The sequence below is a fragment of the Chlorocebus sabaeus genome, chromosome 14 (genome assembly GCF_047675955.1).
Source record: "Chlorocebus sabaeus isolate Y175 chromosome 14, mChlSab1.0.hap1, whole genome shotgun sequence".
Taxonomy (NCBI): Eukaryota; Metazoa; Chordata; class Mammalia; order Primates; family Cercopithecidae; genus Chlorocebus; species Chlorocebus sabaeus.
The window spans coordinates 96,248,174-96,262,616 of NC_132917.1; the positions used below are offsets into that span (position 1 = coordinate 96,248,174).

General features: G+C 37.4%; 1 protein-coding gene and 1 pseudogene across 2 annotated transcripts in view; both read right to left on the reverse strand.

Annotated features, from left to right (window-relative positions):
* Window positions 1-14,443, reverse strand: part of GCC2 (GRIP and coiled-coil domain containing 2) — a 63,869-nt gene that overhangs the window by 25,994 nt on the left and 23,432 nt on the right. For both annotated transcript variants that reach the window (XM_008008316.3, XM_008008315.3), the window contains exons 6-11: window positions 11,509-13,977; window positions 10,725-10,797; window positions 8,016-8,116; window positions 7,799-7,897; window positions 876-995; window positions 233-397 (exon numbers count right to left, since the gene is read on the reverse strand). In XM_008008316.3, coding sequence (XP_008006507.3) covers window positions 233-397; window positions 876-995; window positions 7,799-7,897; window positions 8,016-8,116; window positions 10,725-10,797; window positions 11,509-13,977 — 3,027 coding nt within the window. The remainder of the gene's footprint in view (window positions 1-232; window positions 398-875; window positions 996-7,798; window positions 7,898-8,015; window positions 8,117-10,724; window positions 10,798-11,508; window positions 13,978-14,443) is intronic.
* Window positions 1,686-7,792, reverse strand: LOC140713367 (transcription elongation factor SPT4-A-like; annotated as a pseudogene).

Genomic DNA, 14,443 nt, shown 5'->3' on the forward strand with positions numbered 1-14,443 from the left:
AATAAAATAAATCTGACACACTAAAATACAAAAAGTTTGGTAATATTTCAATGTTTAAAATATATACACCCCCAAATCACAGCATGGATTCTCAAATTTATGGTTGGTATTAAGGAATTAATGAACTGTGCTGTATTCATAAATGCTACTCTTTAGTAAGTCTTCCCTTCATTTAAATATTTTGGTAAATGCATCATATATATGTGAATCAATCTCGCAGGATTGTTTTTACCTTTATTTTCTGTTCTTTCTGAAGTTTTTCAGCTTCTAATTCTTTGTCTACCATTGCTTTGGCTCTCTGGACTTCTAAAATCTGTACTTCTAATAATTTGGCATTAGACTGTAGTGTCTCAATACGAGCCAGCAGATCTTCATTATCAGAATTTATTTTTTCACACTGAAATGACAAATGATTCATTACTATAAACATGCAGAAAACATATACAGCAGAGAAGAATGAACAGGTACACTAATGAGAATACTGGCATAGTGTGACAAATGAAGATTTCAAAATCCATGCTATAGAACGATAATGTTAAATTAAGAATAAGTTTCAAAATCTGTCACTGAAACACTAATATGGTAAACCTTACAAGAGACCAGGTGCACTGGCAGAGTAAAGAGCAGAAATGAAAAAACAAACCTACCCCCAACCAACCAACCAATCCTCTAGGAGAATTAAGACTAGAATAATAAGCAAGATAGTTGCTAGCTGTTTCGTCTTATTCTTCTCTCACAAGTGGGGAGGAGGGTAAAGCGGGGGGTGGGGGGAATAAATTCTGTTTCCGACTATTTTTTTTTATGTTTATGCACAAAGTATTGAGATTAAAATACACCTGTTATAGTTTTCATTTTTGAATTTATTAAAAAATTACCTGCAAAGTCGAATTTCTTAGTTGTCTTGTAAGGTCTTCAACATGATGCTCAAAATTGTTAGCACGTTCTTTTTCCACATCCAGTTGCTCTGACTGCTTTTCATATTCTAATAAAAGATTCTTCAATAAAAGAAGGATTTAACTTTGGTATATTATTATGCATTCAACAGGTCAGACTTTATCATCAAGCCACCTTAAGATTCATGAGTCCATTCTGGATGCTTAAAATATTTACCCAAGTTGAACAGAATACCTAACTGGCATTAGGTAATAAAAATAGCACATTTTGGAAAACTTTTAGTATTGGAGGGTGGGGGAAATGTATGAAAGGAGAAGAAAATTTTAAATATAAACAATATAATAGCTCCAAGGTTAAATAGTCTACTCATTAACAACAATGAACTTCCAAAATGTAAACACAACTTAAGGATAGAGGATAAAAAGTTTAACCTGGATACCTAACTCCACCTGAAGAATTCTGATGAGAGAAATACTCCAGGCCTGGCCTAATATAAGGTAAAGGTGCTAATGAAAGAACACTGGAAGACATTCATAGATTTAGTCTCTCATACTCTGCAGTGACACTTTCAATATTTCCTGAAGAATCCAAAGCCAACTGAATTTGCTTTGATATTCCCAGTTGGCCTACTGAAGGACAGAATGATCAGACTTTTTTTTGCCACACACAAGCTAATTAGGTTATCCACCAAAATATGTAAATGAGATTGTTTTGAGACTACATGTAGTTCTTTATGTTCTTCTCTCTCTCCTTCCTTATAAGTCCTGTTTTTGCCTTTGTTTCTGGAAAACTTCTATTCTTCCCACAAATGTGCATGCAAAATTACTAGCAAAATGGTGTTTTTTTTTTTCCTAGAGGTTCATATTTATTGACATTTGACCTAGAGTCCTCAGCATAAGGAAGGCACAGCCCTGGGCCATGGGTAGGAAAATCAGCATCCTACTCTCTCCTCAATTCCATCTGTTAAATCCACCAACCCAAATCCCTCCCACCCCACTTGTAGTCCAAAGAAGATAAAATGATAAAATGATGTGCTGCTCTCTCAACAGTCAGCTGAGTCTGAATTGGAGGGAAGGAAGTATTTGAAGTTCTGCTCATTTAGTTCCAGAACAAGAAATAAGCAGAGGCAGGAGGTGGAGAGCAAAGATGCTGGCAGCCCTGTAGCTTGCTAGGTCTTTATAGCTGTGTCTCTGGATTTGTAGGCACTTCTCGACTTCTCAGCTCCCACACAATTCCTTGAGGCAGGCAACCAGTGACCGACATCGCATATACACCTGGCTTAAAGTTACTGACTCGCTGCCACTTGGAGACCCAGCTGTCCTCTGGACTCATCATCACAATGATTCCATCAAAGGAAGAGCTGGTGGAGTCATACACCATCTCTCAGTTACCTTTCATTTGTAGATATGCATCACAATTGTCAAAACCATCACATTCAAACTGGTCTATAATCTTGACCAGTCAACACAGCAAACAGGCCCGCAGATGCCGCAGGTCCTTCGGCACCGTCTCCAGGGCCATCTTCTCTGATGGGAAGAGCAACAGAGAGGTAGATGGCCATAGCCTGCGTACCCGCAGGAAGTAAATGGTGTTTTTAAAAAAATTTTTAACTTTTCATTTCAGGGGTACATGTGCAGGTTTGTTATGTAGGCAAACTTGTGTCACAGGGGTTTGTTGTACAGATTATTTCACCATCCAAGTATTAAGCCTAGTGCCCATTAGTTATTTTTCCTGATCCTCTCCCTCCTTCCACCCTCCGTTAGGCCCCAGTGTCTGTTGTTCCTCTGTATGTGTCCATGTGTTCTCATCATTTAGCTCCCACTTGTAAGAGAGAACATGTGGTATTTGGTTTTCCGTTCCTGCATTAGTTTGCTAAGGATAGTGGCTTCCAGCTTCATCCATGTCCCTGCAAAGGACATAATCTCATATTTTTTTTATGGCTATGTAGTATTCCATGGTGTATATATACCAATTTTCTTTATCCAGTCTACCACTGACAGGCCTTTAGGTTGATTCCATGTCTTTGCTATCATGAATAGTGCTGCAGAGAACATACGCGTACATATGTCTTTATTACACAATGACTTATATTCCTTTGGGTATATACCCAATAACGGGATTGCTGGGTCAAATGGTATTTCTGTTTTTAGGTCTTTGAGGAATATGTTTTCCACAATGGCTGAACTAATTTACACTCCCACCAAAAGTGTAAGTGTTCCTTTTTCTCTGCAACCTCACCAGCACCTGTTATTTTTTTGACTTTTTAATAGTAGCCATCCTGACTTAAGTGAGGTGGTATATAAATGTGGTTTTATTGCTAGCACAGTGTTTATGTTTTCTTGCAAAGTTTACTTTTGGAAGTTCCACTGAGATACTATGCGTAAAAGAGAAATGACATTAACCAAGAGGACTGTGGAGCCTGGCAGTGGCCTTCCTCTGGAACTGGACCTCTTACGTCCTTGGCTTACCTCTGCAGGCTTCTCTAGTGGGTTTTTGTTTTTTTGAGATGGAGTCTCTGTTGCCAGGCTGGGGTGCAGTGGCACGATCTTGGCTCACTGCACCCTCCGCCTCCCAGGTTCCAGTGATTCTCCTGCCTCAGTCTCCCGGGTAGTTGGGATTACAGGCATGTGCTACCACACCCGGCTAATTTTTATATTTTTAGTAGAGACACGGTTTCACCATGTTGGCCAGGCTGGTCTTGAACTGACCTCAGGTGATCCACATGCCTCAGCCTCCCAAAGTGTTGGAATTACAGGCATAAGCCACTGAGCCTGGCCTCTGGTGGGTCTTCTGGGGCATTTACACTCTTTTGGATCGTGCTTGCCAGATCTTTTTTTTTTGAGATGGGTCTTGCTCTGTCGCCCAGGCTGGAGTGCAGTGGTGCAACTTCAGCTCACTGTAACCTCTGTCTCCTGGGTTCAAGTGATTCTCCTCCCTCAGCCTCCCAAGTATCTGGGACTATAGGCGTATGCCACTACGGCCAACTAATATTTGTATTTTTAGTAGAGACAGGGTTTTGCCATGTTGCCCAGGCTGGTCTCAAACTCCTGAGCTCAGGCAATCTGCCTGCCTAGGTCTCCCAAAGTGCTAGGGTAACAGGTGTGAGCCACCACGCCCGGCTCTTGCTTCCCAGATCAGATCCTTGACTGATGCACTTTTGTTTCTAATTCTGATCTACACATGGTGAATTATTTGACTCAACTGGTGGCTGACTGTTACAATCTGAATTTTGATTTTATAGTCTGTCCATTTAGTGATTTCGAAAAGTGGTAGAAGACAGCACTTGGGAATCTAGAATCTGGCTTTTTATTTTTTTTTGAGACGTTGTCTTGCTCTGTCACTAGGCTGGAGTGCAGTGGCGTGATCTTAGCTCACTGCAACCTCCATCTCCCTGCTTCAAGCAATTCCCCTGCCTCAGCCTCCCGAGTAGCTGGGACTACAGGCACACACCACCACATCTGGCTATTTTTTTTGTATTTTTAGTAGAGAGGGGGTTTCACCATGTGGCCAGACTGGTCTCGAACTCCACAGCCTCCCAAAGTGTGTTTTTGTATGTTTATTTATCTGAGTCTGCTACTTCCTGGCACACATGCACACAGGGCTGAGGTATCACTAGGGTCTTGTCTTTTCCATAGAAAGAAGATTCTGTGCTGCTTTTATATTTGGGTAGGCTCCTCTAAAAATCAGAGATATTTATCCACTTAGTCTCTAACTGGCCTTCTTCGTTTTTACTCATTCTGGTTCCACTGCTGTCAATAGCTGTAAAAACTGAATGGCTATGCTAAGGCATAATAAACAATGGCTCCCTATGGGAAATTCTGATTTTAATCAAGTTTTATTCCTAAGGGGAGTCTTGGAACAAAAACGAATGCCAGGCATACAAGATTCTACTTTTACTTTCCGTATGTAGGGCAGACACTTCTAAACATCCGAATAATTATAAATTATTGTTCCTCTAGGACTCCTGTGTGTTCAGATCTTTTAATAAACTGATACAAGTTATTACAAGTGATGTGAACACTGAAAAAAATAGCCAAATGAACAAACTCCAAAATTATTCAGTATCTTTATAATGATGCATCCTGAAGAACTTAATAGAGCCTAGGTATATATATTTTTAAAAGTGATTAACATTCTTAAACATTTCAGCACTTCTGGTTCTACCTTAAAGCCTGTCACATTTTTATACATAAGTTTATATTACATATGAAAATAAGGTAATGAAATTTGAAAATTTAAATCTACACGTGACAAAATTAGTATGCTCATAAAGATCTTATAAATCCATTAAAAAACCTATTTAAAATTTATATATGGGCTTCTTCATAAGAGCAAGTTACATGAGGAACTTGCTTCTTTACTTTTTTTTTTTTTTTTTTTTTTTGAGATGGAGTCTCGCTCTGTCGCCCAGGCTGGAGTGCAGTGGCCGGATCTCAGCTCACTGCAACCTCCGCCTCCCGGGTTTACGCCATTCTCCTGCCTCAGCCTCCCGAGTAGCTGGGACTACAGGTGACCGCCACCTCGCCCGGCTAGTTTTTTTGTACTTTTTAGTAGAGACGGGGTTTCACCGTGTTCGCCAGGATGGTCTCGATCTCCTGACCTCGTGATCCGCCCGTCTCGGCCTCCCAAAGGGCTGGGATTACAGGCGTGAGCCACCGCGCCCGGCCGCTTCTTTACATTTTAAGAGACCCTATAATCAATTAATTTCTTCCAGAGGTAGACCAGGCATATCAATTTCAAAGAGTTAAATCTTTCAATCTTTTCCTTTGTAATTCACTAAAATACTTTAGGTAGGAGTGCAGTGGTACAATCTCCCCGCTCGCTGCAACTGCCACCTTCCATGTTCAAGTGATTCTCGTGCCTCAGCCATCAGAGTAGCTAGGACTACAGGCGTGTGCCACCAGGCCCAGTTAAATTTTGTATATTTTGTAGAAACAGGGTTTCACTGTGTTGGCTAGGCTGATCTCAAACTCCTGGCCTCAAGTGACTCACCCACCTCGGCCTCCCAAAGTGCTGGAATTATAGGCCTGAGCAACTGCACCTGGCCTAAATTTAGTATTTAAAGTTTGAAAAAGTCTTTTGTATCCAGAAGTCAGTTAAAAGATCAAGTATTTCATTCTAGGTTTTTAAAAAATATTTTTCACAAACTTTTTTAATCCATCCAGAATACATTTTGGTATGTGGAGTGAAATAAAAAGCTAATTCCTTAGAAGGAATTTCTTTCTTCAATGGTTTCTGTTTCAAATTTTACTGGGATGGTATAGCTTAGTGGATGAAACAACAGATCTGGAACAAGACTGCCTGAATTCAAATTCCAGCTCTGCTCTGTCACTTGTTCTGTGACCCTGAGGTCTCTTAAGAAATCTGAGTCTGCAACTTTTGAGTTCTTTAATCGATTTATGCCTCAGAGTCCTCACTTGTAAAGTGTTGATGCTAATATACTTGGGGGTTGTTTTGAGAATTAAGTGTACTGAGATATGTAAAGTGATTAGAAGAGAGCCTGGCACCTGTTTGTTATGTGAAAGTAACTATCTCTTCTGCTACGTTAATCTGTACCATTCCTGCATCAGAATTCTACCACATTACTGTAATTCTGTCACAAGTTTTAGTGTCTCTTTGAGTAGGATGTCACTTTATTCTTTTCATTAAAAAAAAAAAATTCAGCTGCTCTTGCTAGTTTTTTACTTAAAACTTAGAATTTTCTGTCAAGATCCAGCCAAAAAAAAATCTAAAATGTTTAATGAATTTGTTTTAGAATTTATAAGCCAATTTGAGAACTGATAGTTCAAATATAGTCAGTCGTCGTACGTAAGTTTTGCAGTTTTTTTCACTGAGTGCCAAAACTTCTCATTTAAGTGCTTCCTAAGATTGGATTTTATGGCTGTTGTGGTATTTTCTTTTTTTCATCAAATCCTGCCTGATTACCGCTCACTCTCTTCTCCCTACCCAACTAACTTTTCTACATAGTATGTATCTTCTATTTTTGTATGTTTGCCTGTTATTGCCATTGGGATTTCTTTTAAGTCCTAAGAGGACAGGAACTTAGTCTATTTGGTTGACCTCCAACTTGCCCCAGAACTCAGAACTCAGTCCTCAGTCTGCCATATAAAATTTGCTGAATGAATACCTGAAGAAATGTAGTGATGTCTATCTTGCATTCAGTGATTTTGTTGTACTTTCATTTTTAATTCTTATATTTTTAATAATACATTTTCGTGTTACTAAGATAAACAAGCATATTGCCTCCAAATAACAATGCTTCACCTTGTTTAAGCTTCAGGTTTATTCACTTGGCCAGAATAATATCAAATAGTAGCAGTAGTAATAGGTTATCTTTTTGTTACTGATTTTATTAGGAAATCCCAAAACAAAATTTTACTTTTATAAACAACAGTTTAAAGGCACTATTTAGGCCAGGTGCAGTGGTGCATGCCTGTAATCCTAGCACTTTGGGAGGCCAAGGCAGGTGGATCACGAGGTCAGGAGTTCAAGACCAGCCTGGACAGCATGGTAAAACTCTGTCTCTACTAAAAATATAAAAATTAGCCGGGCATGGTGGCATGCGCCTCTAGTCCCAGCTACTGGGGAGGCTGTGGCAGGAGAATTGCTGGAACCTGGGGGCAGAGGTTGCAGTGAGCCAAGATTACACCACTGCACTCCAGGCTGGGCGACAGAGTGAGACTTCATTTAAAAAAAAAAAAAAAAAAAAAGCCACTATTTAAAGCTTAACCACTTTAAAATCTTGATGTTAGGATTCTATTACATTGCACCCCAAAACAGAATAAAGATTTACTGAAAAATACAACGTGATTGTTTTACGGATGATAGTTTTACATTTCTACTACATTTCTTAGAAGTTATGATTATAACTTTTATAACTTGTTATTAAAATGACTATTTTTACCTTATAGCTTTCTGCTCCTTGAATGAGATCTCTCATGGAAGCAGATAATTGGTCCTTTTCTGACCGAAGAGATTCAAGTTCTTCCCTTACAGTCTGGGTCTGTTTTAAATACAAGTAAAATTAAAGAGGTTTTTGTTTTTTTTTTTAATGGATAGAAAAACTCCTGATTTTTAAAAATGTAAGATTCCTGAATCTTACATTTTTAAAGTAAGCTCACCTCTTTTCTGCTGGAATCTAGTTCTTTCTTTGCCTTCACAGCAACTAATTTTATCTTATTTATTTTCTCCTCCTTTTCTTTGCATTCTTTTTCCAGATTTTCTAAAAATAGAAAATAAATGGATTATATACGAATTCAAAAGGAAAAAATTCAAATTACTTGCTTATTTTAGCCCTAGATTATTTGGGAGCACAAAATTGGTAATTTGATATTAAAATAAGCAGTAAAAACAGTAATATCATTTTTTAAAGTGGAAACTTATTCATTATGTGAGGCAATGTAAAAAGTTTCCATTGTCTTTAATCCTCCAAAATAGTCTACTTTTTTCTAGCCATTTCATAAGTTTCTAGGAATTACAGGCTTTCAAAACTTCTCATTAGATTTCCTGGAAATGCAGGTATGCCAGGACTTTAGACGATAGTGTGCCAATTAGGATCAAGTACTGGAGATATCAGATGCAGATCAGTATTTACGCTCCATAGGTACACTCCTCCTCCTGGCTGGTGGGTCTGACTTTCACAACTAAACCTGTAATATGTTTTACCTATCCAATATGGTCTCTCTGTTAACTTCTTTAGCTACCTACCCCATTTGAACTCCAGAGTTCAGGACTTCTTGGTATTTGTTTCTAAAAATTCAGTTATGATCCAAATTTCTGTCCTGGCCTATTAATTTACTTGCACCAGTGCCTTCCCTCTGGCTACCACAGTGAAGTGTCTGTGTGCGGAGCAAAGGCCAATCATTCCACATCTGCATTTCATCCTATGTCTCCTTACCTACTCAATCAAGCATCAGAGCAACAATTCTCCCTCCTTCTTCTCCAGCAGCAATTTTCCCCTTTCTAGCAGATTTTTTCCCAATATTTTATAAACATGCAACAAGAAAAATTACCATCAAGAAATTAAGGCCAGGAATAAATAGTGAAAGCAGTTAGAGAGGGTAGGGGATAGGTGAAACATCTCAAACATGCTGTTATTCTTCCCATAAAATAAAAAATTAAACCACAAGGTCCCTCTAGTTTTGTCCCATTGCTTTTTCTTTCCCCTATAGCAAATCCCTTGAAAAGAGTCATCTATATATGCTCTTAAACATTGCCTCCCCCATTTTTTTCTAGAATCAACTGCAATCAAGCTCTGGTTCCAGCATGTCATGGACACTGACCTCTATATGTTGCTTAAGGCAGTGGTCAGTTCTCAGTACTCATCTTATTTAATACATTAGCAGCACTAGCAATGGCTAACCACTTTTTCCCTCTTGAAGCACTTCACTTCGTGTCACTTGCCTTAGCTTTCAAGACATTTTATGTTCCAGGTTTTCCTACCTCACTAGCTGTTCCTTCTCAATTTCCTGTGTTGTCTCTATCTTCTCTATCTTTACATGAATGGACAATTGTCTCTGGTCTCCATCTTTTGGCTATACTCCCTTGGTAATGTCAATCTCCCAGCCCTTTTTTTTTTTTTTTTTTGAGACAGGTCTTGCTTTGTCACCCAGGCTGGAGTGCAGTGACATGATCTCGGCTCACTGTAAGCTCTGCCTCCTGGGTTCCCGCCATTCTACTGCCTCAGCCTCCCAAGTAGCTGGGACTACAGGCGCCCGCCACCACGCCTGGCTAATTTTTTTTTTTTTTTTTGTATTTTTAGTAGAGACGGGGTTTCACCGCGTTAGCCAGGATGGTCTCCATCTCCTGACCTTGTGATCTGCCCACCTCAGCCTCCCAAAGTGCTGGGATTACAGGCGTGAACCACCACGCCCCCTCTCCCGGCTTTTATGCCCACTCTTTAACTACAAATATTTATCTCTAGCTTAGGTCTCTCCCCTTAACTCCAGATTTGCGTAGCATTCTAACATCTCTACTTGGACTGGTATTTAAACTTACTTCTAAAACTGAACATCCCAATCTGCCCCAATAACCTATTATAAACAACTGGGAGTCATTCTACTCTTCAACTTCCCTTACCCTAAGCTAATAGGGCACTAAATTCAGGGATCATTGGCACATTACATACTTTGTTTCCTGATCCTTATATGGTAATAAAAGAGCTATCCTATAATGTTACTGTGAGGAATAAATGGATGAGATAAAGCCCTAACTCCTCTGCATGTCAATCATACTGTTGTGTTTATGATCTGGCTCTTACCTCTCCAGGAACTTCCTATATGTGCCTTGATGTATGCTATATGTCAACCTACAAGCACCTGCTCTTCCTTCTTCCTAGAATACCTTTCTTCCTGTGTAAAATTTCTCATTCTTCAAGACTCGGCTGAAAACACTATTCTATGCTGCTTTTCTTAACTCAAAACAGTGTAAGTTCCTATGCTGTCAGTGCTGTATCTTGTCCACACCTCAAACTACTGCAATAACAGTGAGATCTTTGAGCACATGGTCTGTACCCTCAACCACTTTTCTATCACCAGTGTCTAGAATACTTGGGCATTTAAATAAAGTTTGCTAAATGACTGAAAAATCCAAAATAAATCAGGAAGCCATTTATAAATCACATCAATCTTGCCTGGGTTAAACAATAGAAAGTAACACTTTTGAAAGAGAAGGCAAACAGGTGTCAGAAGGGCAAGAACGTGAGCTCCAGGAAAAGACAGCTACGAACTGTGCTTTTAACAACTCATTATTTGGCTACTGTATTTCCCAATCTATTCTAACACTAACAAGAATCTGTCTAATTGTGACAACATCTGTAAAACCATAGTTACCTAATTTTTCTTCCAACTCTTTTACTGAAGACAGAGGATCATTTTGTACAGAAGGTGATTTCGCTAAGGAATCCTAGATTTTACAGGGGGAAAAAACAAAACAAAACAAAATAAAAATCAGAATCAGAATTCATTTTCCATAATGAACCGGCCATCATATTAAGCATAAAGAAATCATTATCAAAGAGAATTCCTACAAAAAGCAATTTGGTCAACAGATTTTCCCTTGTTAGACCAGAAAATTAATACTGACCTTACTATGCATATGGCATTTACTATAAAAAAAAAAGTAACCAATGCCAAGATAAACAACCTGATACATCAAATACATGTGTAATACGGAAACGAATAAACGACTTTTATTCTTTAATTTTTAAAGAAAACCCTAAAAATTTTAGCAATACCACCAAAGCTCACTCTCTTGCTTCAAAGTGCTCTTTACAAAAGATAACTAGGCATTTCACACAAGAATGAGACTCAAGTTTTTTCATGTTTAGTTGTTTTGCTAGCGACTGATAAACTTCTGACCAAGACATTTAAATCCCTAATCATTTACTCTTCTATAAACTCAAGATTTTAAAATTATCTAAAACTCCCCAAAAATAAATGTAATAAACTGGACATACAACATGGAAATGTCTAACGCACTTTTCAGAAAGTTGCCACTTGAACTTGAATGGTAAAAATTTACTTTTGATGTCAAGCTGTAAAAATGTTTAACGTATATATTTTAGAGCTGAACTAAGAATTTATTTGAAACAATACAATTCAAAATGAACTGTACCTTTAATAGTATCAACTCTGCTCTCATATCTCGTAATTCTGATTCTTTTTGTTCTAGTAATGGCTTTAGGTTTTCATGTTCCTTTATAAAACATTTTTCTTTTTCATTATGGACTTCATTTTTGCTACATGTTTGAGATACTTCTTCAACTTGAATTAGAAGATTCTGATTTTCAAGCCTTATTTTTTCATTAGCATTCTTTATTTCTAGAAGATCAGATTGCAGGGCCTCTTTTTCTGACTGGATTTCTTCTAACTCTTTCCTTAAGAGAACTTTCTCTTGCTCACAGTCTCTCAATAAAGACTTAAGTTCTTCACACTGAACTACACTCTCTTCTTGAAGGCACTTAATCTCTTTTTCTAACTCGAATACCTTTTTATCACACTGAAAAACCAGGTTGCATTTTTCCTCATTTATTTTTGCCAAGGATTCACCGACTGCCTGTAGGATATTAACATCTTTCTCTTCACCATCTTCTGAAACTTCAGACCCCGTATCTTTAAGAAAACCATACAACTGAGTTTTGACAAATAACTTCTGAACTTGTTCATTTTCAAGCAGTTTATTTAAATTATCTCGCTCTTCAACCATTAACTGAAGTTTCTTTTCTAATTCAGTAATATGTTCTTTAAGGATAACATCATCTTTTTGAGACAAAAAAACTTCCAAATCCCTACTCAACTGTTTTTTTTCTGAACTGAGTTTATTGTTTTCCTCATAAAGAGACTTCACTTCAGCTGACAATACTTCTTTGTCTTCAGAGAGAACTTTCATTTGAACCATAAGTTTTTCTAGTTTTTGGTCATTTTGATCCTTTTCTTTTAAGGTCTCCTCTAGTCCTCCTGTTAATTCATTTACCTTTTGTTCTAGTTCACTGTTGTACTGGGTTGTCTGCTCTACTTTCTTCCCAAGTTCAAGAATCAGTCTTTCTTCCCTCTCACATTTCTTACGGAAATTATCCATTTCTTCATAGGAATTTTTCAGTTTATTTATAAAATCATCTTTTTCCTCAGTAAGAGAATTTATCTTTGCTTCTAATTCTTTTAACATGGTATCTCTTTGACTGAGACTAAGTAAGTATACTCCATTCTTTTCTTCAAGGTTCTTTATGGTATTTTCAAGTTCTGGTACCAATTCTTGTTGAGACAGTAACTTTTCATTTTCTCCCCGGAGGCGATTCACAGTTTCGAGAAGAGCATCTTTTTCAGTAAAGGCAGTTCTGAGCTTCTGCTGCAGTTCGTGAACATCAGACGCTTGCTGTTGCTTCATTGATTCAAACTCTTGACTTATTTTTCCAGCAGATTCCCCCAGTTCTGTTTGTAAAATTTCCATAATCTCTCGTAAACTCTCATAATTTAAAATTGCTTCTTGCTTTTCTTGCTGTAGGTTGTCACACTGTTCCTTAAGACCCTGGATTTCAAACATTAATGTTAATTTTTCTTTTTCTGAATCTGACAAAAATGCCTCATTTAGCTCCGATATTTCTTTTTGATGTTGTTCCTTAAGACTCTGTACTTCTTTGTTATGCTGTTCTACGGTACAGCAAAACTGTTTATTTAAACCTGCTAGCTCAGATTTTAATTTTTCAATTACACAGCCCTGTTCTTCTTTAGCTAGTAATAATTCATTGATTTTAAACTCTAAGTCTTCCCGTTCATGAAAAAACTCATCCTTTATATGTTGAGCATCCATTTCAAGTTTTAACTTAAGATTATTCATATAAGTTACCTCATCTTTTAAGATACTGTGTTGAGATTCAAGTTCTTTTAAGGTATCTTCTAAGTGTTTGACTTTTTCATTTACTACTTGTTCTACAAATGTATTTTCTTGGAAGAGAAGAGAACACATCTGATTGTCTTGGTTTGCATTTGAGGTGGCTTTCCTTAAATTTTCTAACTCACATTCGTATTTCTCCTGGATGTTCTTTTCACTTGCCTCACATTGTTTTACTAAGTTCTCTTTTAGCTCATTCAACTTATTTATCTCTGTTTCATGTTCCTTAGCTGATGCTTCAATCTGGCACATTAATTCTTTCACCTCTTCTTGGTGTATAGCTTTCAACTGTAAAAGTTCCTCCTGCAAACTATTAATATTTTTTTGGTAATGCTGAGAATTAGCCTCAATGATATTTTGGAGTTGAGTAACTGTTTCCTTCTTTTCATCAGTGGTAGCGTCTAATTGCTTTTGCAGATATAAAATTTGCTCCTCAAAGGCTGGCCTAATTTTCTCAATCTCTTCTTGTAGTTTTTTAACATTATCTTCAGAGTTGTTCTGAAACTTAAGTTGTTCTGAGAGCTCTAATTGCTTATTCATTGCTTCTTCCAGTTCCTTTTGTAAGTTAGCTTTGTCTTCACTGTATTTGGCACGTACTGCCATCAATTCATTTTTCACATTTTCAATTTCTTTCACATAGTTTATATGTGATTGTTCCAACTCCTTATGTGCATCTTCCATCTTAGTTACAGAATCCTATTACAAAACATAAGCACACATAAATTATTTAAGACAGACAAAAGAAGCCTCTGCCCTTAGGAAAAATATTAGCTACAAACTAAGTAGAGAGAAAAGTAAATGAGAATAAATGTATTTGGAGAAACATGATACTGATGTTCCAATAATTCTCCTTAGGTGCTGCCTATCTAAAGTATGACAATATACATCTACAATATTAGATCTACAACTCAAATGAGCTCAGACCTAATAGGCAAGAAACAGAAGTATGTCTCTGAATAGCCCAGAACTACAGAGATAACAGTATTTAGTCATGTGTGAAAATCAACTTACTTTTTTTTGCTTTTATTAAAGAATAGCATTATAGCTATAAAAAAGATAAGGCAACAAGTAAATTCACCTCTGTTGCTGTATAGTTAGGCGATTTCGTTATTTTTCTTTTAAAATCTCAATCTGTTTCTTTGTTTATATTACAAAATGTCAA